At 40.0% G+C, this 23,795-nt stretch overlaps 1 protein-coding gene across 5 annotated transcripts in view; it reads right to left on the bottom strand.

Moving 5' to 3' along the window:
- MAP7 (microtubule associated protein 7) overlaps positions 1-23,795 on the bottom strand; it is a 166,371-nt gene that overhangs the window by 33,276 nt on the left and 109,300 nt on the right. For 3 of the 5 annotated variants that reach the window (XM_033406525.2, XM_049695582.1, XM_049695580.1), the window contains exons 3-6: positions 22,208-22,285; positions 6,593-6,756; positions 5,672-5,789; positions 1,703-1,813 (exon numbers count right to left, since the gene is read on the bottom strand). In XM_033406525.2, the coding sequence (XP_033262416.1) occupies positions 1,703-1,813; positions 5,672-5,789; positions 6,593-6,756; positions 22,208-22,285 (471 nt within the window). The remainder of the gene's footprint in view (positions 1-1,702; positions 1,814-5,671; positions 5,790-6,592; positions 6,757-22,207; positions 22,286-23,795) is intronic. The other 2 variants (XM_033406529.2, XM_033406531.2) reach the window with 1 other exon arrangement.

Raw genomic sequence — 23,795 nt, 5'->3', positions numbered from 1 at the left:
TGCAGCACAGCAGCAACACGGGTTGGGAGCTGGTGATCTCTGTTCTAGTCCCTCTTCTCCAGCGATTAACTTGTAGGATTTGAAGTCAGGCCCTTCACCTCTTAGGGACTCTATTATCCCAACTGAAGTAGATGAGCCAACCAACAAATTTTTCCCAGTTCTAAGATCCAATTACTTAAGGATATTCAATCAGATATTGTCATGCAGAGTCTACAAAACATCTTATTTCTAGTTGACACAGCACTGTCAATCCACAGAAGTGTGGACAGTACTCTGTTCGGTTTATTGCCCATCTGCCTACCCCCAACCTTGCCCCAGTTTCGGCTATGGGATTGTAGGAGGCAATAAGCCAAGGTTTAACTGAAAACTGCCGTGAGTCCCAGTTATAGTTTGTCTTAGACCCACGTTCACAAAAATATAAAATTCAAGTGCTAAGTGACCAATCCCAAAGAAAAGATGAATACACAACTGTTAAGAATAGCATGCTATATTTTATGTTATTTTAAGGGAATTGGTTTGAAAATAAAGGCTACTTATGAAAGGAACTTCAATTCATAATACTTTTCTCTAACATATAAAAGGCCATTAATTTGACTACATGTCTAATATCAACGATTTAGGCAAACTAGGTTAAAAAAAATGATTAAGGTTAAAAGGCAAGAATAGGCAGTTGATTCATTTACTGCTTTAAGAGATTAATTATAACATCAACGCATTATATTGTACATAACAATGACACCATAACTTTTATACAATACAAAATATACAAATACACATACACACATATAGAACATGCACACATTACATTCTTTTTAAAGACTATAAACACTTCAAAACCAATCAGTTTCTTAATAAAGCACTCAAAGTCACCACAGTTTGTTACTTTCAAAGAGTATGTGTTTTTATATTGCACAATAATTCTTTGTTTTTTTAATTTAAAATCATTTTAGTTATGTAAAACAAGTAGCTTACCTTAAAAGCTCGATTTTTCATTCTATGATACGTAAATATGTAAAATAAAACTTTCATTTCATAAGTAACTCAACATTCATGTACTGTAAATCCATGGGATGAACAAAACTCAAAATTCAAATAAAATGTTAATTGGAGGACTATGAATATTGAAATTTTTAGGAGGCTTAAATAATGATGTTCTTGAAGTTAGGCCAAATCCCTTTAAATGAATGGACACCAGAAAACCAGTCACGCACACACAAGAAATGCAGTAAGAAAGGTTTGGTTAAAGGAGAAATAAATTAGCAAAATGAAATCTATCAACATGAATCATTTAAAAAGGTCTTTTAGAAAGTTAAAGCCTGGAATTCCCCAAGTACAGATGAAAAGTCAAAGACAATCTGATTGAAGTGAAATAAATGTTCATAACAAAGATTATTTGCATGTTGGTGGATAAGTGGGTGATTTCTGGAGCTGTAAACGCATGTACTAAAAACTTGAGAGAAGCACCGCTTTCATCACTGCTAAATGCAATCATTCAGCCAAGTTCTAAAATGAGAACCGTTCTTGTCGCAAGGAAAATGCTGCTCAGACGTTTATTGCTTTTTTACTCTGAAGTTTTTTTCTTCCTATTTAAGAAACGTAGGGAAAGCAACTTCAGATGCTTACTTTTATCTGTAAACATCCAGAAAAAAAAAAGCATTAAGGAAATAACAGAACACTTTTTTTGTTTTCCTTTTGACTGTACCTCTATCTGGAGAATTTAGTAAAGTTGCAGATGAAGAGGAGAGCCGCTTGCTAATGACGGGATCAACATGTTTCGAAAGATTCATGGTGGAAACTGACCTCCTGTCTGGATCTAAAACAAATGGAGATAATGCTAATTGACAGCCAGCATGCAGGATTGCAATTTCCTAGTTCACTGATGGAAGGAAAAACTAGGATTGGATGCTTTCAGCTCTATGACTAGATCTTTACTATAGCACAGTTTTCTAAGTGGACATTTTAAAGGTAACTTAAAGGCTAGAAATAATACTCATTTTTCTTATAGGAAAATAAAAATATAAAATAACTATTCAGCTCACCAGTTAGTCAGCTAGGGAAATTCAAGCATATTGTTATAATACAACAAATGTAGGAAGACCAAAGGAAAGCCAGCGGAGGACAATGAAAATAATGGAAGGGGACTGTGAAGCACAAAGGGGCCCATAAAAGTGAACGCCTTGGGCTTCCCTGGTGGCGCAGTGGTTGAGAGTCCGCCTGCCGATGCAGGGGACACGGGTTCGTGCCCCGGTCCGGGAAGATCCCACATGCCGCGGAGCGGCTGGGCCCGTGAGCCATGGCAGCTGAGCCTGCACGTCCGGAGCCTGTGCTCCACAACGGGAGAGGCCACAACAGTGAGAGGCCCGCGTACCGCAAAAAAAAAAAAAGTGAACGCCTTCATGATTTCCCAAAGTGTGAACAATGGGGTAGTAATAGTGCTGGTAGGCTAGAATGCAAACACTAGAATAAAAAGAACACCAGGTTCTGTGCGTCTGCTGATACCTTTGCTTGTAGAGTCATTTTACCCATTAAAGTTCATTATAGAAAAACAGATTAAAAAGGAAGAAAAAGAAACCCTTTAGGTGTGGAAAGAATGGCCCCCAGAGCAGTTCTTTTTTAAAGTACACTAATAACCACTTCTCTGTGCCTATAACACAGAGTTTAGTGTGGTTTACAGATGTAGAATCAGCCCACAAACCTGCCTAACAAAGCTGGTAGCAATGCAAAGAAAATCAGAATTCTTTCTCTTTAAGTTTATTAATAATATTCTTATTGCTGTTGGATAATTTTAGGGTAATTCTTAAAGTTCAAGTCAGAAGAGAAATAGTAGCTGTATAAAAGGCAAAAATCAGCTCTGATAGTTTGCTCTCCTTACAGTGGAACTAAGCTATAACCACACTCACTAGCGTAAATCACGTTCCCTGAATGAAACTGTGTATAAGGAAAAGTCTAAACATCTCATCATTATATTTACGTAGGATGCAGGGAGTTTTTCTGGCCTATAATAGCCAAAGTTAAAGAGGTTTTGCCATATTTTATTTTATTTTCTATGGTTAGCTTCTTCTAAAACTGAAAACAAACCAAAATATTCCTCGTGAGAGAGGCCTTCAAACCCCATTCTCACTGGTCTAACTAACCCTGGTGGTAAAAATGTTAAAATTTCCCCCACAGAATAACCATTTTGGGCCATTATTTATAGTGTGCAGGAGATAAGCAAGTCTTCCACCAACATCAGACATTCCTGTCTTCTACAGGGACTCATCTTTACGGTTGAAGCAATTTAATTAAAATTTTTTTATTTATTGAAGTATCCTTGACTTACATGAAGCAATTTAATTATTAAAAGGAAAATAACCAAACATCATTTCTGTGACTCAAATTTACACTTAACTGATGGGCTCTTAGGGCAATCCTAACAAAGAAAAGATTTAGGGTAAAATGTCAAAAGGAACATCTTAATGATAAAATGTGAGGTTCAAGGGCACAAGGAAGGAAAATGAAAGTCATTTCTAGGAGATCTTACAGCAATATCTTTTCTGATATTGCTTTATATGTTAAGCTTCAGTTGGGGGGAGATTGTGTCTACATGCAGGCCTAACATGCATCATTAAAATTATGGAGATATAATACGTATTTATTATATTACTTAACATGTAAGAATTTTTAATCTTTTTCTTTTCCTCTCTGAACAAAACACAGATCCACAAAAGGATTCATGAAGAATCGGTTTAAAACGTATAAAGTTTTACAAAGCAGTGCGAGCTGATGTGGGAGCAGTGAGACAACACACTGATTTAATCTGGATGAAATTCAACTTCTAGGATTTGTTTGTTGTACCTACCACAAGTTAGGCCTTGTGGTGAAGTAAGGGGTACTCAAAGTGATCAAGACCTGGTCACTGCTCTCAAGATCTCAGCACATCATTCTGACCTTTGAGAATTTTGGCAAATTCCCATTATTTTCAAACTACTCTGTTCCAGTATAAGAGCAATTTTCTCTAATTCACAAACCTTATAAAAAAGGATTTTATCCAACAGCTCACAAATACAACGCTGGTTTCTCTTGTTCTGAGTGGCAATAACAAAGGTTATATATTGAACTGAGTGTGGAAGCACGAAGTAAAGCTAAGTAACTTGAGTTCCCCTCAAAAATGTTTGAAAATCTGTAATAGGTTTACATGTGTAACGTGCACATGTAAAACAGGAAGCCAGGTAAAAGAAAAATAAGTAAGGTTTTAAAGTACATACCATGACAGCTTTTTTGCGTGGAACAAATATGCAAAATTATCCCTAGAATGAAATATCACATGTAAATGATCCTTATGACCACAGATTTGATATGTGCCCCACAGCACATACCACTGGGTCATGAAGAGCCAAGGGAAAAAAAACATGCTTTCAAATTTGGTTCACTGCAAAGTTGTGGCAACATGCTTTTAGATCTTTTTAAATGAAGGGGTTATAGAAGACACACTGAATGTTAGGAATGAAAGAGAATAAAGCAAATGAAAATCCATAGTTATTCAGATTAAAACTGAAAGTGGCAACAGCTGTACTGATGGGGCGGTTGGGTGGATAAAGCCACACTGGATGTACTTTGAGCCCTGGTGATGTATTAGTGAAAAAACGTTTTTTTAAGGTTTTATCCAAAAGGATCATTTAAAAAGAAAGTAAACATAGCACATGTAATTACTTTATTTCAATACCTTTAAGTCACCTGAGTCATACTATCAACACTTGAGAAACACTGTGCCACGTCCCAGATCTAGGTCTATGCAACAGGATATTAAGCATGCATTATGACTAAGGTGGTGATGGTTCAGCTATTGATGAACTGGCCCTAGGTCTGAGGTGCTAGCTACAGGTCAGGCAATCAGCAAATCACAAGGATGTCTGTACCAGGTTTTCTAGTACCACCAAAAGTTGTGAAGTGGTGGTCCAGTCCTGCTAAATCGAGAAAGGTGAATGATGACTCAACAAAACCACCTGGGGACAGAATGTAAGACAATGATTTTTCAAAGTAAATTAAAAAAAAAAAAAGCTTATTAGACTCACACAAATGAAAAAGAACTGACACACTATATAAAACTCAAGGTGTATTGAATTTACAGTACAAAAATAAAGCCTTTCACTAAATCCAAATTTCAGTACGATTTTATGTCAATTCAAGAACAAGGGAGCATCCATTTGCTTGGACATCTACTATTTCTAGCTTCAGAAATCTGTATTTTCTCTTGAAGAGCCTTAGTGTTGCATATACTTTAGGGTCAGAATACATAAGCTCATAGTATTGATTCTGATTGTCAATATTGCTATGGTTCTTCCAGAGAAAAGGACGAAACTGGTTAACTTGTTCCATAATCCTGAAACCACTATGCAAATGAATTACTTAAAATAATGTAGAGTTGAAAGTAGTTGTTTAGAAACATTGCATAGATTTCCAATTCTTTAAAGAATTTTGAAAAGGATGAGAAAATCAGCCTGTGTGGAGGGAGGGAACCTTATCTTCTTACCTCCATCACCCTCTTATCCTCAAACAGTAGAAGCATCGTTTAAGTGTAACTTAATTATTTCCGCAGGATTTTTGTTTTGCAAACACAGAATAAAGAAGCAACTGTGACTTGTACTGTCCAGAAAACAAGAGTGATTTTTGAAAGCGGTTACTGTCTGCTTACCTGTGCTGTGGGTACTGGGGCTCCCGTGGAGAGCGCCTCCCCATGACCACCGGTTATGCTTCTGTTTTGGCTTCTGGCTCCTCTCCATTGTACGTCGTACAACGGCTTCATGGCGTTCCTTCAAGGGAAGAGAGGAGCTGATGATTAGATTCCACCTGGATGTCTGAGGAGTCTTCGACTTCAGGCAGAGTGGAGAGAGAGGTACTACTTAAACTTCCTAAGTCCTACACCTTAAGGTGAGAGTAATATCAACCTGGGTGAGGGGTTACTGAAATTATTAGGTGTCAGTTGATAAAGCACTTGGCATACAGCAGGTACTTAAATAAATGACGATTACTATTAGTACTGGGAGTGTGATGCTCCCATCAACTCACATAAGCCTGGTAGTGCAGGTCTTAGCTTAAACACATGTGGTACTGTATTTTAAAAACAGCATATGGAATCTACGGATGTGGGTAATCCTAACCCCACAACTTAATGGATTGTACGACTTTCTGTAACTTACCTATTCTGAGTCTAAATGTCCATTTTCACAAAAACTGACAACACTTACTCAAGGACTGAGCAAGAGTTAAATGAGACAATCTATGAGAAAACGTTTGTAAATGGTAAAGTCCTACAGAAATCCAATTACTGGGAGTAGTCTTAAGACTTCAGTATAGATGAAGTAAACATAAATAAGTTATAGGTCTAGACCAGAGAAATGAGCTTTTAAAGTTCCTGGGGCAACAGTGACAATCATACCATTCTCTACCTGATTTCCACACCACAACCTCCCTAGAAACTATGACTCTGTAAATCTGCTGCCTCTGAGACATTCTTGGTGTGCATGCCAGCACCTTAACGGGAAGCTTCACAGTAAACGTGCTGTGTTTCTGAAACAGACAAGCCTCCCACGTTTCCCCCAGAGCAGCATCTCACCTTGTCCTCCTCGAGCCTCTGCCTTCGCTTCTCCTCCACAGCAGCCCTCCTACGTTCCTCTTTCAGCCTCTGCTCTTCTAACTTCTTCTTCCGCTCCTCCAGGTGCTTTTCGTAGTGCTGCCTGGCTCGCTCTTCTCTCTCTAACCAGATTATTTCTCTTGCAGCTTCAGGAAGAAAAATGAGGGAAACCAAACACAGGCAGGTTTAAAAACTTAACAGTTAGGGCTGTAGAAACGGCCCACATTTAACAAACATGGATGGGGTCTTTGGTTTTAATTAACCAACCATGGCCTTTGCTTTTCTCAAATTTTCAGGAAAAAAATATTACTGTTAAATTTTTAGCATAACGTAATATGCAAACAACGAGGCCAAAGAAGATGCACTGAATTCTACTCTTTGGGAACTGGAACAGCCCTCTAGTTTGGTATATTATAACTGCAGAAGAGTGCATGCATCACATCTCAATGCTGATAGCGATGTGATGCCCTCAAACCCACAGTACCATCTGTCTCTCTCTCATTAAAACATGTGATATCCTCCAGATCAGAAGTGTGTGCCTTGGGCTTCCCTGGTGGTGCAGTGGTTAAGAATCCGCCTGCCAATGCAGGGGACACGGGTTCGAACCCTGGCCAGGGAAGATCCCACATGCCACGGAGCAACTGAGCCCGTGTGCCACAACTACTGAGCCTGCACTCTAGAGCCCATGAGCCACGACTACTGAGCCCACGTGCCACAACTACTGAAGCCTGTGTGCCTAGAGCCCGTGCTCCGCAACAAGAGAAGCCACTGCAATGAGAAGCACACGCACCGCAATGAAGAGTAGCCCCCGCTCACCGCAACGAGAGAAAGCCCGCACGCAGCAATGAAGACCCAATGCAGCCAAAAATAATTAATTAAATAAATTTTTAAAAAATTTACGGAAAAAAAGTGTGTGACTTCATTTGTTTCAACATAGCATTGGTTCTGTAAGTGTTAAAAGGATTTGGGAGAAAATCCCAAAGATTGATAGTTGATGAAAGATATGCCTCACAGGCATATCACACCGAATCAGTAAAAGGATGTCAGGGATCAAATAAGCAGCCGACCTTGTGTCTGAAGAGTTCATAATCTATTTAGGTAAGACTTAACAAAAAAGCCGAATGAAAATTTACAACTCAAAAAATATGGTTCAGTGATGGAATGCTTCCTTCTTCTTTACATATATATGCTCCTTCCTCATTTCAGGGAAAAATAAATCCCACAAAACTTTAAAAAATATGATGCTTCCTTCAGCCGTGACAGCTAAACACATTTTTAATGTGAGCTATTAACACTGTTGGCAAAAGTGTCCAAACAAGATATCAAGCATAAACCTGGAGGACACTACGGTGGTATATCAATTAAAATGTTACTTTTTTAAGGGAAAAACAATAAATTCAGAACATTTTGCTTCCTCTAAATATTTGATATTAGAGATTCTGTATTTCTGCTACCATTAAATCTTTCCAGAGTTATTCATTTCAGGAGACAAATCTACTGAAATGGATCTGAACTGGCTTGACTTTCATGGAAGGAAAAGCATGAGGACAAACCCACGGTAAGTTTGTCCTCTGACATCACTCAGGGTGGTACACAGAGATCTGGGTTTTCCCAGCAGCTCTGCTGTTAACACATAGTGAGACCTGAATAATTTCATTTGGATTTCCGTTTACTCTTGCCTAAAACATGAAGAAATTGATCTTCAAGGTTCCTTCCTTCCAATGTTAAAAGCCCATGGTTTTAAAGAAATTCTCAGGCCCAAGTTAAAAGTTTACTCAGAGAAAAAGCACATAGTATGTGCTCAATAAATATTTACTGAATGATTGAATAAATTAAAAAAATACTCTGAGAACACATATTAAAAGTAACAGATAGACAGCATTATTCACAATAGCCAAGATATGGAAGCAACCTAAGTGTCCATATCAATAGATGAATGGACAAAGAAGATGTGGTATACATAGGCCATGGAATATTACTCAGCCATAAAAAATAATGAAATCTTGCCATTTGTGACAACATGGATGGACCTAGAGAATATTATGCTAAGTGAAATAAGTCCTACCTAAACTTGGCCTTAATATCTTTATTTGGTCTTGTTCTGCATTGCTCTCCAAAACACCCTCGTCAATCTCCCTGGAGACCTTTCTCCTTACTGTACCTCCTAAATAAACCGTACTTCCCCCATCTCTTTGCTCCTGTGGTTGCCTTGCTGGGAAAGTTGCTATCCTTTTTTTTTATCCAAACAGATCCATCCTTTAAGGCAGTAGCCTCATGAAAACACAGATTGCTGGGCTCCAACCTTCATTCATTTCCACTTTTTCTAGGATGGGGCCCAGTAATCTTCATTTTAAACAAACTTCCCAGGTGATTCTGGTCCCAAGTGATTCACTGATGGCATATGGAGGAACACTGCCCTTAAGGTCTTCTCCAGAAGCTTCATCTCTTCAGGGCTCATTGCTGCTCTTATGACATCTACCACAAACTTTAGCATTTCTTATACTCTGATTTCTATGTAGCAAAGGACTACCCCCCCCCCACTTTTTTTCCACTCACTATAGTGTCTTTCACAACTTGCACATAACCAAGGGTCTTACTAATTAATTACTTCCTGATTCATTGAGAACTACTTCTTGACTCATTCACCCATAACTGTCTGGTCTTAGGCAAATTACTTAACTTCCTTATGCCTCACTTCTGTCAGGGTAAATTCTGGCTACATATAGGACCTTCTCATGGGTTTACTGTGAGGATTAAAAGAATCATTACATCTAACACAGTTAGAATAGTCCTCTGCACTTTGTAAGCACTCAGTAAATATTAGCCATTATTGCTAGATTTGTCATCATCATAATTCCAATTCAGAAAATTAAAGGTAGCTCGTAACATTGTGTTATCAGTCACAACAGGGCTAGACATTATTACAACAATAATTAGTTTTATCCCAAATAATCTTTTAAAGGAAGAATATTTCTTTATCAAACTCTTGAGTTCCACTTCTAATTTTCTACCAGGACGTGGAGATCCTATTGCAGTGCCTTTTTAACCAACTGTCGTCTTTAAACAGCCATACAGAGAACAGGCAAACAATGGTGAAATAGCAAACAGCAGTTTCATATTATTGCAGAGTATGCTGCTGACTGCTAGGATTATTACCAAGTACAGATCATGCAATCTTTTAAACTGAAGGATAATGTAAAATATTTCAATATTTTAATAAGAATTGAAAGTTAACTAATTCTAGGAGGTTTGGTTATTTAAAATATTCCCTGTGGATAATAGAAAATATCAAAGTTTTGTATTTTCTCATTAAGAAATGAGACTTTTGAATGCAAGAAAAAACATCAACAATTGCTATGGAGTGAATTGTGTCCCCTCCACTGCAATTCGTATGTTGAAGCCCTAATGCTCAATGTGACTGTATTTGGAGATAGGGCCTTCAGGAGGTAATCATGGTTAAATGAGGTCATAAGGGTAGGGACCTAATCCAATAGGATTACTGTCCTTATAAAAAGAGACACCAGAGAGCTCACTCTCCCTCTCTCTTCACGCTCAGAGGAGAGACCACATGAGAACAGAGCGGCCACCTGAAAGCCAGGAAAGGAGCTCTCATCAGAAACTGAAGCCTACCATAGCCTTGATCTTGAACTTTCCAGCCTCCAGAACTGTAAGAAAATAAAATTCTGTTGTTTAAGCCATGCAATCTATGGTAGTCTGTTATGGTGGTCTGAATAGACAAATAAAACTCATTCAGTATTTAAATCACTAACATTCACTAATTTCATAGCGGCAGCTCTATAAAAGAATAACATGTCCCAAAAAAGGACCTGTGATGAATATCATTAACCTTTACTTTTGTGAAGTTATCATTTTCTCCTGGACTCTGAGATCATAACATAAAAATGAAATGAAAACCCTGTGGCCCCTGGACCTTAACAACCCAGTCCCATCCCTGAGCTGCTGCCACCAGGATTATACTTCAATGACACTGTAACAGTATGTCAGTGCCACACAAAGGGGAAATTCGCCATCAATCCGAACTCTGTTTAGAAACACACAGTGACTCGTGTACTAAAAGGAGTTTGAAACGAAAGGGTATAGGATAGAGTAGAAGCTCCGGCTTCACAGGAACCTGAGTCCACCCCCCACTCCTGCCACCCCCCAGTATGTGTCACTGAGCAAGCAGTGACTTCTGTGGTCTCGTTTCCTCGAACCGTCTTCCTGAAAGGGCTGCCAGGTGGGCTCGCGGTAACATATAAAGTGCTTAAGGCAGTGCCAGGTACATGGTAGGGACTCTGTACATGTAGATAATTATAATGAGTGAATCTTTATGATTGTTATACTAACTCCTGTCTTATCGCTACAGAAAAAAGGCAGCTAAACAGAAGAACACAGATAGGACAGAGAACCAGATGGTGCACTCGTGGGCTGGGTCAACTCCCGTCCCAGTCACGTTCGACCATCTAGTGCCCAGCCTGGTCCTTCTGAGCAGGCTTACAACAGTGTGGGTGAAGAACGTGTTCCACTACCGTCTGAGGGAAAGAAAATGATGACGCTCAGAGAATAGAGCAATGTTAACACTGAACCTCTGAAACACACACAGCTTAGGTTCATGCTAGGATATGGAAGGATATGAATAGGTTACTGGTAACACTGGCTACCAGAACAGCCAGTAATATCATGAAAAGTCAGAAAATGACAAGTGATAATATCTGAGTTTGGATCTTGATTCTGCCGCTCATTCTGTGTGACCTTGGAAAAATTAGCTAACCCCTCTGACTTCTAAGTTAGAGTGTGTACAAAATGTTCTCCAAGGTCTTTTTCAATTCACTCCCATGACTCAGTTGTTTTTACCTTTGAGGACATATGAGGGATTACAATTAGGTTTCTTTCTGTTTTGATTTTGAGGGCTAAAAATTTAATTTTTGTGCTTTATCTCAATAATTATTGTGATTACTTACATTCAAATAAATTTCATTTTTATGTTGGTATGAAAACACTGATTGTTTTGTGTGTGCTAAATATTAATAAAAAAAACGGCTTAACTTGGTTAATCAACCCTGGGAAGGGGTGCTGTGGACTGAAAAATAAGAGCATCTGTGTAGGAAATACTAATTACTTTTATTTAATAATGAAGAAATGGGAATGAAAAGGTAACCACTAATAGTATGGAAAATTATAGCACAACTTCTAAATTAATATGGGCAATCATGGAATGAACAGTACTTGCATCAAACCGACGCCTACACCTCTACACCACCAACCCTACCCCTACCATAAAAAGGGAAAAAAACAAAGTTTAAAAGGAATGAAACTAAGCTAAAAGGAATAAAACTAAGCCTATTAGTTAAGACTGAGAGTTTTAGACCAGGCCAAAACTAAAAGCTAAAGGAATAAAACTAAGCCTATTAGTTAAGATTGAGACTTTTTGACCAGGCCAAAACACAAAACACCCAGTTACATAGTTTGAAAGAAACAAACCTAAAACAAAGTGTCAAAGAAAATAATGAATGAACAAATAGCTAGCTATCAGGCAAATGAAAATAAAATTGTAATAAATGTGGGAATAATAATCCCATTTTGTCTGGTAGTAAAAATCAAATGAAGAAAAAAACTCCAAAGGAGATAAATAGCTCTCCCAGGACCACATGGTCTAAAAGAGGTAGAGTTGAAATTTTAAGTCAGCTCTGATTCCAAAGCCTGTACTTTCTGTTACTACACACTATTTCCTCCGTATTCACAACTTCCTGCCTAAAATTTCCACTTGAATTTCCTGGTCAGATCCACCACATAACCTTACTCATATCTGCTTATTCATCCCTACCTCTGCTCTGCCTTCTACGTTCTGGTAGCAGATACACGACCTCCTAATGGTTTACAAAGTTAGACCCCTCGAGGTCATTCTCAATTTCACCTCATGGATGCTCCAACCTAACTCCACACTTCCACAATTGACTCCATCATTTTACATCAGAATTCAGTGTCTCCCCTCCCAACCTTTCGATTCTACTGTATTTAAGCCCTCATTCCCTTCTTATTCCTGGTGTTTAGTCTATCTCCTCTTCACACCTATCCTTCATACTGTTCTCAGAGACATCTTCCCCCCCACACCCAAACAAACCCAATGTCACAGTCCTGCTTGAAAACCTGTTGGTTCCCCACTGTTCCCCAGTTCAACTCCTTAGATTGACCGTATAATCACGTACATTTTTACAAGCTACCTCCTGCCCAAAACACCTCTTCCCACCTGGCAAACTTCAACCATCTTTCAAGTCCTGGGTCAAATGGCCCTTCCTCTGGAGGCAAAGTCACTCCCATAGCTCCTTCAGACTCCTACCTGTACTCTAGATCGTAACTACTCTGCTCTTACTGAGTTCTTCCCCATATAAAACTGTGTCTAGTTTAGCAGATGATAAAAGTAAGTATGATGAATAAATGAGCTAAGGAGTTAAAGGATTATATGACTTCCAAGCAAAGTGATTTACATTGAGCCTTAGTGTTAATTCAAAGCCTTCTCAACAAGTCATTTAAACTGTGTTTCTACTTTCCTCTCGTTTGAATATTACACTGGAGAACTGCCTGGTAATAAGGATGACCCTGCAGATACCCACAACACCTGTGTCTCCTGCCCGAGGGGACTTCCTCCTTTGCCTTCTCCCCTTGACATAGCGGTAGACTAATGGGACTGAGGTGCTGAGACAGAGCTGAGGTGCTTATACTTGTGAAATGTCTAGACCCTTTCTCTGGAGATAGGAAAGCAATACTGTGCCAGGACTTCTTATCTTCAGAGCTAGGCCTAAAGGAGGGTTTAGCCTCAGCTAAAGTAAACGGAGTTTTGCTAAAGCACACAGAGCAATGGTTGTCCTTGGAATCTTTTTGTTACTGCCTCGACCTTAATCCACTTTCACTCCTCATAGAATGTTGCCATCCTCTTCCCTGGCTGTCTTACTGAGCCCCAGCCTACTAGACCAGAAGCACACACACCCCTCTATCTTTGTCTCCCTGTAGCTCAGAAACATTAGGTTTCTCCAATCCCAGGCATCTAGGTCAGTCTCTGGGGTCACATGACCTGCCATTCTCGTCTCTATCACCACCATCATCACGGTGAGCTGTGCTCAGTCCTTTATGCTGACACCAAGTGATTTACAGGCAGTACCTTCATAGCTGATAGCTGCCAGTGAGGTAGACATTGCTACTAAACTTATTTTATTAAACTTATTCACAGAGAAGTGAAGTAACCTGTCTGATGTCTCAAAGTTAGTCAGTGGTGGAACTGAAATGCAAACTCTGGACTGTCTGACTCTAGAAGAAAACGAGGAACCATTACGCTAAAAGGCAGGATTTGGAACACCTCCCCATGACTGAAGTTCCTCCTCTAGATCGGGACACAGTGTTCATCCAATGTGAAGATCCTGATCTTCTAATGTCACTCTTGGCCTTCGGCATCATCTGTTTAAAAGACCATTTACTTTTCAGGCTTTAAGACCTTTGAATTGTCAGCTTTAAAGGCAAAGTCAACCTGGGAGAAATAAACAATGGCTGCTTAGTCACAATGATTCACCTTATGTCAAAGCTTCAGCCTCTGAGTTATCTAATCCATCCCGCAACAAGCATTTATTCTTTCCAGTCCCGAGCCTGACTCATGAGGCAGTGCTTTGGTATGTGCTCCTGTCCGAATTCCTCCCACTAACATGTACTCTGATCCTTTGGTTGTTCATAACCTGCCTGGAGGCCTTGGGAGCTTTTGTACACTTCATTCATTAAGTGACAACTTTAGGAGGTGGTTGACCACAGATCTGTCAAAGTTTTATCCAGTAAAAATTTGGATTACAAAGACTTTCCCAAAGTCTGTTTTTGTTTTTGTTTTTTTGGTGTGTGGATAGTCTTATTAAAACCAATGACTGTCTATCAATGATAATAATGTGAAATGTAAAACCAGGGACAGTTTCACTTATGATGCTAATCAGAGTACGGCATCACTGTTTACTAATTAATTCTAACCTCTCTATCAACATTTTTGAGATGAACATTCTAAGCCAGGTTGAAATGATCATTTATCTCTTGACTGCACTCTTATTAATACTGCTGCCCGAGGTGACAACACACACTGAGTAAGAAGGGTGGGGAGGGAAGCAAAGCAGAAAAGCTGTGACTGGAAGGGCAAGGAAGTCTGGTGAAATTATCTGAGAAACAATGCAAAAATAATTTAATTGAAGGTCAAAATCCTTTTCATATTATCTTATTGTTATTTCTAATACAATACATTATGATAGGTCTCCTGTACAGCTTTGAACTTAGCTATAAAACCCAATATGAATGAACTGAATGAGAGATTTGATTAACTTTATTTTTTCTTCATGAGCTATGAGTCAATCATACAACTCTCTGATAAGCTTCCATGATTATATAGACTCTCAGAAAGCCCCCAGCTGGGAATGTGACTCCATTCGCATCAATACTTCAAACTTTAACCTGTATCACCTTCAAAAAGGGAAACCTTATATCTTCCTAAACACAGAAGACTATTCATCTGCTAAATATTCCTTTGAATTTGTCAACATATCGTAGGACTATTAGTTTCATAACATATATGAAGACCAAGCAGTTTTAAGGCACAACTATTCTATAGATTACCTTTGTATCCTTGCTCGTCTAACTGAGAAAATGCTTAAGAATAAGAATTTCAGACTTGTTTGAGTGGACAATTATAAGGGTGGGTATTACCTGATAATCTGGTAATGTCTAACTAATTTGCAGTATACCTGCTGCATTCACCTCTACTTACATTGAAACATACAGATTTACTATTCATTTACCATTCAACCAACAATTGTTAGACATCGACTACGTGCCAGGCACTATTCTAGGTACTAGGCTATAAAAATTTAAAAATGACACAAGTCCTTTCTTTTATTAAGCTTATATTCCAGTGAAAGCCGACAGACAACAAACAAATAAAATATATACATGCTTAGATACTGACAGTGACGTGGAGAAAAGTAGAGGACTAGTTTGGGGGAGCTGCAAATTTGAGTAAGATGGCCAAGGAAGGCCTCACTGAAGAGATGGCATTTAAACAATATCGGAAGGAGGAGAGAGAATGAGCTACACGCATCTCTCAGGACAAACATTCCAGGTGGAGTGCATAGCAATGTAAGTACCAGGAGGTTAGAAAATTGATCTTTCACTTTAAGAGCCCCAGGGTTCCTGGCTTAATAGTGACCGCACATCAAATATTAGGTGAATGAATATGTGAATTAAAACAGCAGGAACTAGCTGTAAAAAAAGGTGGTGGTGGTAGTTAGTATTACTTTAAACTATCTAAAGTCAAAAATTTATACTATTGCATAAATTCTACATGCTTTGATTCTTGTAGATGTTTCTGAAGAGAAATTAGTAACCAGGATCTATTCCAAGTTCTTACAGACTCTTTTCTTAATTTTTAAAAATTTTTTTGTGGTACGTGGGCCTCTCACTGTTGTGGCCTCTCCCGTTGTGGAGCACAGGCTCCGGACGCGCAGGCTCAGCGGCCATGGCTCACGGGCCCAGCCGCTTCGCGGCATGTGGGATCTTCCTGGACCGGGGCACGAACCCGCGTCCCCTGCATCAGCAGGCGGACTCTCAACCACTGCACCACCAGGGAAGCCCACAGACTCTTAATGGACTCCAAGGCTAACAAATGGTCAATGCCACAAAATTTTCTCAAAAAGATATCAGAATCTGCTCCAACACTTACATTTACCCTCTGGTTCTGTGTCAAATGGACAGTGAGTGCAGCACCCATGTACCTTGCTTGTGCATGAGGAAGCAGAATAGCTCTTCCTCCACGTGAGAGCTGGGTATGTGCCCAGCTCTGAAACTTCGGAAAATCTACCACCGCATCTGAAGCATAGGGACCACTCTCTACTTAACAGAATCACCACTTGTTGAAGAATGTAAACATTGATCTTGATGATCCTGTCCATATTAAAAATATGCTTAGGGGCTTCTCTGATGGCGCAGTGGTTGAGAGTCTACCTGCCAATGCAGGGGACGTGGGTTCGGGCCCTGGTCTGGGAGGATCCCACATGCACGGAGCGGCTGGGCCCGTGGGCCACAGTTACTGAGCCTGCGCGTCTGGAGCCTGTGCTCCGCAGCAAGAGAGGCCGCAACAGTGAGAGGCCTGCGCACCGCGGTGAAGAGTGGCCCCTGCTTGCCACAGCTGGAGAAAGCCCTCGCACAGAAATGAAGACCCAACACAGCCATATATAGATTTAAAAAAAATAAGAAAATATAGTTGATATGGCAGAAAGAAGAAAGGGTCTATTAACTATCCCATTTTTTAAGATTCAGTTCCTCCCTTGAGCTAAATTATCACAATGCACTTTTAAAATAAAATAAATGACAGTCCATAAAATAACTTAACATCAGCAACTATGGCAGGCTCACACAACAAAAAGTACAACTGGGCTTCCCTGGTGGCGCAGTGGTTGAGAGTCCGCCTGCCGATGCAGGGGACATGGGTTTGTGCCCTGGTTCGGGAGGATCCCACATGCTGCAGAGCAGCTGGGCCTGTGAGCCATGGCCTCTGAGCCTGCGCGTCCGGAGCCTGTGCTCCTCAGCGGGAGGGGCCACAGCAGTGGGGCCTGCGTACCGCAAAAAAAAAAAAAAAAAAAAAAAAAAAAAAAAGTACAACTATTGTGTTAATTTGCACCTAAATGTGATAATACAGAGTGAAGTGTTTAGAACACTGCTTGGCCCATAGTTAGTGCTCAATAAACATTATTATTATTAATGAATAATATTAATATTATTAATACGTAATTAAAGACGGGTAAAATCAGGAAAATCAGCAAATATTACGCATCTGTTTTATATTTAGCTCTGTATACTGGGATAAAAAGAATTAGAAAACCATGGCCATACCCTTTAAAAGTTTAAAATATATAAAACCAGAAAGTTCTATAAAGTCCAAATAGAAAAAGTTCAGTAGCATATAAAGTGGCACTAGAATGTGAGCTAAAATATGATAGTTATGCAAGATATAGAGTAAGAAAATGAGAGTTTCCAAAAGGGGAAAGATCATAAAAGCCAGGAAGGCGTCAAAAAGAAGGACTGGCACTAACCGTGACCAAGCTAGAGGAATGAAGTACATCCATGAGATAGTTTTGGGTAACTAAAATCTAAATTTACTAAGGTCTGAACTAGGATGAGTGCATAGGCAGCAAATTTAAAGGCATGGATCTGAGACCTATGTTGAAGACAGAGGCCTGCTGGTCTTGTGACTAAATGGATTCAGGGATAGTGAGTGTGGCAAATTCCACCTACAAACCAGGCTAGAGGTAGCTGAAGCCCCAGCTAGAGGACTAGGCTGAGTCCAGGCTGACCACTGGTACCTACAAACAGCTCAACAGGTCCGAGTGGAGACTAGGCAGTGCACAGCTCTGGACCACCACGTTTCATTCTGTAAAAGATGCGGTAGTTAAGGCTGGTAGAAAGATGCCAGTGCCTCCAGCAGCAGGAGAAAGCATCAAAAATAGTGGAAAGATAATTGGGCGGGGCAGGGGGGATGCTGGTGCAATTGACCGAGACACAGAAATTCCTCAGAGGAGTGTTCTGGAGGGAAAGTTGATGGGCAATGTAGTTGTATAGAGCGGGGGTCCCCGACCTGCGGGCCACGGACCGGTAGCGGTCCGAGGCCTGTTAGGAAGCAGGCTGAACAGCAGGAGCTGGGGGGTGGGCAGGCGAGCAAAGCTTCACCTGCCGCTCTCCACCGCTCGCATTACTGCCTGTACCAACCAACCACCACGCCCCCACGGAAAAACTGTCTTCCACGAAACTGGTCCCTGGTGCCAAAAAGGTTGGGGATCGCTGGTATAGAGGCTGAGTTTCAGATGACAGGAAAGCACCTACTGCCTTATGAGTAAGTTGGAAATGTGAAACCCACATTATCAAAAAAGGAGGGTTGAAACCATGACACAACCCTCCTTTTTTGTACAATTAAAAATACAATTCTCCCACTTACCCCAGGAAGAAAACCAAAATTAAAGCTTAGAAGAGAGATGGTAAAAAAGATGCAGAAGTCAAGAGAGAGAAGTTTGAAGGAACGGCCTGAATAGAATCAGATGAAATAGTGGTTGAGGAGATTTCTTCATGGGAAAACCTTTTAAGGCAGAAAAATCAAGCTCTCAGAGTGCATATGCTCAACCAAACAAACAGAACAGTCCCGTACTTGAAGAATTATGCCTGATTTTACGTGATAAATTGAAGGATAATGTGGAAAGAGCAGGCCACATGATATAATCCTACCATAAAGCATTAAAGCATGACTCAGAAATTTATCCTACAGAAAGTTATTAACAGATTCTCCCTGTTTGTAGAACAGTACAAACATGACATGCAGCCCAAAACAAAGACCTTTATTCTCCCTTTTAACTTGCTTTTTAAAAATGTGGATTACAAAAAAAAAAAAATCTTTAATGATTTCAATGTTAATTTCAACCTACATCCAACAGTGAATAATCAATCTCACTGGCCAATAACTTTAAACTTTGCTTTGTTGGAATTTCTGGAATGTATTTTTTTTCTAACTTGGAAAGCTTTAAAGTTTGATAATAGTTGATATTATCAACTGCTTTCGTGTTTTCAAAAAGTACACCCCAAAGACCTGCTATTAAGTGACAGCCCTTCCCCACCCCTCCCACCTTTTTTTTTTTTTTTTAAACTATTCTACTCCCATCATAGCTTCTCCACAGCACAGTTTATATTTATGGGTAGTTTATCAGCTGCACTTTTTCTTTTAGAACTAAAATTTTTTTAGAAATTACCCTTATGTATTCTAAGGCACAGCTTAAATTAGATGCTAGATTTTAGATGACTCATTTACAAATGTACGTGTGCATGAATGTTTATTTGTGTATTTATGAAGATTAGTTTCTACTCTGACAGCTTAAAAGAATAGGCCAAAATTTAAAAGAAATTTTAAAAGAAAATGCAAATAATGCAGAAAAAAATAAAAATGAGTAAAATAAAACAGAAATATGATAGATAAAAATGTATTTCATTAAAATTATGACTGTCAATGACAACAAAAGAGATAATATCAAAATTAAGGAAAACTGGGAATTCCCTGGCGGTTCAGTGGTTAGGACTCCTCTCACTGCTGAGGGCCCGGGTTCAATCCCTGGTCAGGGGAATTAAGATCCCACAAACTGAGTGGTGGGGTCAAAAAAAAAAAAGAAGAAAAACTATGGTATTAAATACGGTAGGGTAAGAAGAAAGAAAAACCATGTCTATGATACGCTAGCTCACCAACAAAGTAAAGCTGTGACCACAGGATAATACAATAATCTGAACGTTACTTTGACCCATATAAGAATCTGATAAGCAGGTTGGGTCTGTTACCAGATGCCCTTTTGCCACCTGTCTTGCGTCAGTGCTCTACAGTCCCCACCTCTTCTAGCTCCCTGGATGACTCCTCTTCATCCTCTAGTTGGACGTTCAGGTGGCCCCTGACATCCTCAGGCTGGGCTAGGTCCTTCTGTGGGGTTCTCGATGCCCCATGTGCATACCCCTTCAATACCACCCTCTATTAGAATTGCTGTGTGTTTATCTGTTCCCGCCTCCCCACCACTAGACGGTAGCTAGCCCTGGAGGGCTGGGCCTCAACCTTTATTCATCTTCTTAACACAATACCTAGCAAATAGAGTTTTTAACTATATAAACTAATAAGCCATGTTCTACATCATCGACATGAATTAAAATGGGGCCACATATTAAGAAGAAACCCAGCCACACAACAGATAAAGTTAGGCAACTTGTAGGGAGAATCTGCAGGCTCAGAGCTATACAACTTTATAGCATAAGAAGGGAAATGATTTTTGTGTGACTAGCATATTTATACTTTCTACAAAAAGAACTAATAACGCGTGGATCTGAAAGACAAAGAAACCCAAATGGAAAGGTATGAGTTAAGGTGCAGAAGCTAATTCATGATGGGATTTAAATGATACAGGAGTCGTCTCCTGACCCTAGGGAGCTACTTTTACTCAGGTAGATACGAATCCGCACTGCAGTGCTAAGGAGACATTTAACAGTGGGAAACCTAACCCAACAGGGATGGGGTGGAGAGGGGAGAGGACACAAGTGCTTATCTTTGCTTGGATGGATCCAAAACCAGAGTGTAAATACTTATGCTCGCCTGGAATCTCTTCCTGCTTTAGTAGCTCTGCCTTTCCCTCTCAGCTCTGATCCACTTGTCTAACTGACCTTTACTGGGGAGCAGTGGGCACAGTTCACAGAAGAAAGATCTCCAGACTACACAGCACTCCAAGCAAAGAGGGACCCGCCTCAGGGCCACAGGCAGCCCTGTTCTCCAAGAACCTACCAGCCCGAGGGAGACCTGATAGAGGCAGGGAACTTCAAGCCTGGGTGCAAACTCTAAACACAGAAACACGCAGCTTGTTTACTGCCAGCAAGTCATTGAAATCTGTGTTGAAAAAACCTTGGCAGCAAAAGAAATGACCTCACATGACCGTGATGGCAAGGGAGAGAAAGAGACCTGTGTTCAAAGAATGTAAACAATGTCAACAGACTTTTGAAAATCAGCTTCCAGTGAATTTCACAAATTTGGATTCTTGAATACAAATAATCAGAGATGGGATATGGGGCTGGGTTTTCCAACTGAAACATTAACGTTTACAAAATGCAGTAGAACTTTAGAAAAGTTATAGGTCATCCACTGGAAAGACTGTGGCAACCTAACTCAGCTCTGGTTTTAAAATATCCAGACGCTCTGGAAACAATGAGACACACTGACTAGACATTTCATCTTTCCAAGGCACATAAAGAGAGTATCCTGTTTTAGCAACTTTGCATAAATGGACATTAAAGGAGGAGTTGGCACCAACATCCTTGCTCAATGTTCTGGAAGACAAGGACTGCTGAGTGCTCGGATCTTGGCTTCCTGGTAAGCTCGTCCTGTGACCCAGCTCTCTAGGTGATTACGTGGCAAATGCTGCAGTTGCTAACCTTTTGCTAGGGCCTTAGATAACAAAAGAAAAATCAGACCCCTCAGCACAGGTCTTGTGTTTTTCCTGGCAGCACATTGGTAGCATCAGTCTATAAATTCAACAGCAGCATTATTTTAACATCGAAAGCAGTGAGTGCCCTAGCAGTGCACAGTCTCATAACTGTTCACATAAAAAGAACCACATGCTGACTCTCCTGGTATTTTTTTTTTTTTTTTGCATTACGTGGGCCTCTCACTGCTGTGGCTCTCCCGTTGCGGAGCACAGGCTCCGGACATGCAGGCTCAGCGGCCATGGCTCACGGGCCCAGCCGCTCCGCGGCACGTGGGATCTTCCCGGACCGGGGCACGAACCTGTGTCCCCTGCATCGGCAGGCGGATTCTCAACCACTGCACCACCAGGAAAGCCCTAGTTCTATGTTTATATCAACATACTAAATTCTGTTTCCCAATCCATCTGCAAAACTCATAAAGGCATGCTAGAAAGCATGCTTATTAGAGTGATGTCTGTTTGTCCATCATCCTCGAGGGGAAAAAAGTAACATTTCAACAACGGTGTCCTTGAAAGATCAAGCGAGGGCTGCGGATACCTAGCTGCTTCTCCCGCTCCTCACGCCGCTCCCTCGCCAGCCGCTGCCGGTCATCAACGCGCAGCACTGGTGGAGGGTCTGAAAAAGAGAAAAAAAAAACATGAGAAGAGGGGCAGATTTTGAGAAACGATATACACTGATAAATATCTTTTTGTCCAGTAAATCTGATGAATGAAATATTACTACATCTTACGTATAGTAACGTGACAACAATTAGTACATGTAACTATACTTTCAGTGATACACTTTATTATAATTTTCCTGAGAATTTCCAAGTATTATCTTCTATTTAAAAATATTACATAAGAGGTTAGATTCTAAGAGATCTCATCACAAGGAAAAAACCCATTTCTTTTTTTTTTTCATATAAGATGATGGATGTTAACTAAACACATTGGGATAAACATTTCACAATATAAGTCAAGTCATTATGCTGTACACCTTAAACTTACACAGTTTAATTGATGCTGTATGTCAATTATATCTCAATAAAACTCAAAAAAATAAAGTAAAATAAAAAGACACACAGTCCCCCCAAAATTTGTGTAAAACATAACTGTGCCTTTGGCTTGTATTTATCAAACAATATATATGAGGTTTTGTGTTCCTAAGCTACTGAACCTCTATTGTTTTTATGTTTCAAAAAGCCTGTTCCTTAACAGCACATAGCCTCCTAAGTGAATTTATTATACTAAATACATGTTCACCAGATAGATGTGAACAGCCCAGCTCTGGAGTCAGACGGGCATGAGATCACTTCCGGTTCTGTCACTCACTTGCTGTGAGATTTGGCCGAATTACTCACTCAGCTCTCTAAGCCTTAAGCTATGATATAGGGTTCATGGGTTTTTCACTTATTGCCTATGAGGATTAAATAGAACCTATCTATCTCACATCATTGTAAGGATTAAATAAAATAATGCTTGCAACAGCGTTAGCACAGTGCCTAGAACTTGATAAATCTCAATAAATTCACTCATTTACTGAACACACTGAATAGCTACTGTGCACCAGGCAGTGTTGTATGTGCTGAAAAGAGAGCTATTAACAAAAAAGACAGAAATCTTTGCCCAAATGGGGTTTGCTTAGGGAAAATTTATGGAATAAATAAGTAAAATATAGAGAGTGAAAAAAAGGGCAATATATAAAATGTTAGACTGCAATAAATGCTAAGGAGATAGCAAAGCAGCCAAGGGGATTGTGAAATGGCAGGAAGGGGAGGTCTGACATTTTGGATAGGTGCCAAGGGAAGTCTAATTGTGATGGTAGCTTTTATGTGTAAAAACCAGATGGAAGTAAGGGAGCTACCCGTGCAGATATTCCAAGAGAGGACAAGCAAGTGCAAAGGCCCTGAGGTTACGAGTACCTAAGGTGTTCAAGAAACGATATGAAGATCTGAGCCACTGGAGCAGAGTGAGATCAGTAAGTGATGGGGCCAGAGACCTGGGGGCCTGGTGAGGACTCTGGATTATGCTCTGAGTGAGATGCCACCACGGGGTTTCCAGCAGAGGGTCACGTGAATACACTCACTCTGCCTGTTACTAAATAAAAGGAAAAGCATAGTAATAATAATGATGATGATAATTAC

The sequence above is a fragment of the Orcinus orca genome, chromosome 12 (genome assembly GCF_937001465.1).
Source record: "Orcinus orca chromosome 12, mOrcOrc1.1, whole genome shotgun sequence".
NCBI lineage: Eukaryota > Metazoa > Chordata > Mammalia > Artiodactyla > Delphinidae > Orcinus > Orcinus orca.
The sequence above is the reverse complement of the archived record's forward strand: the minus strand, read 5'-3'. Positions and strand labels throughout refer to the sequence as shown.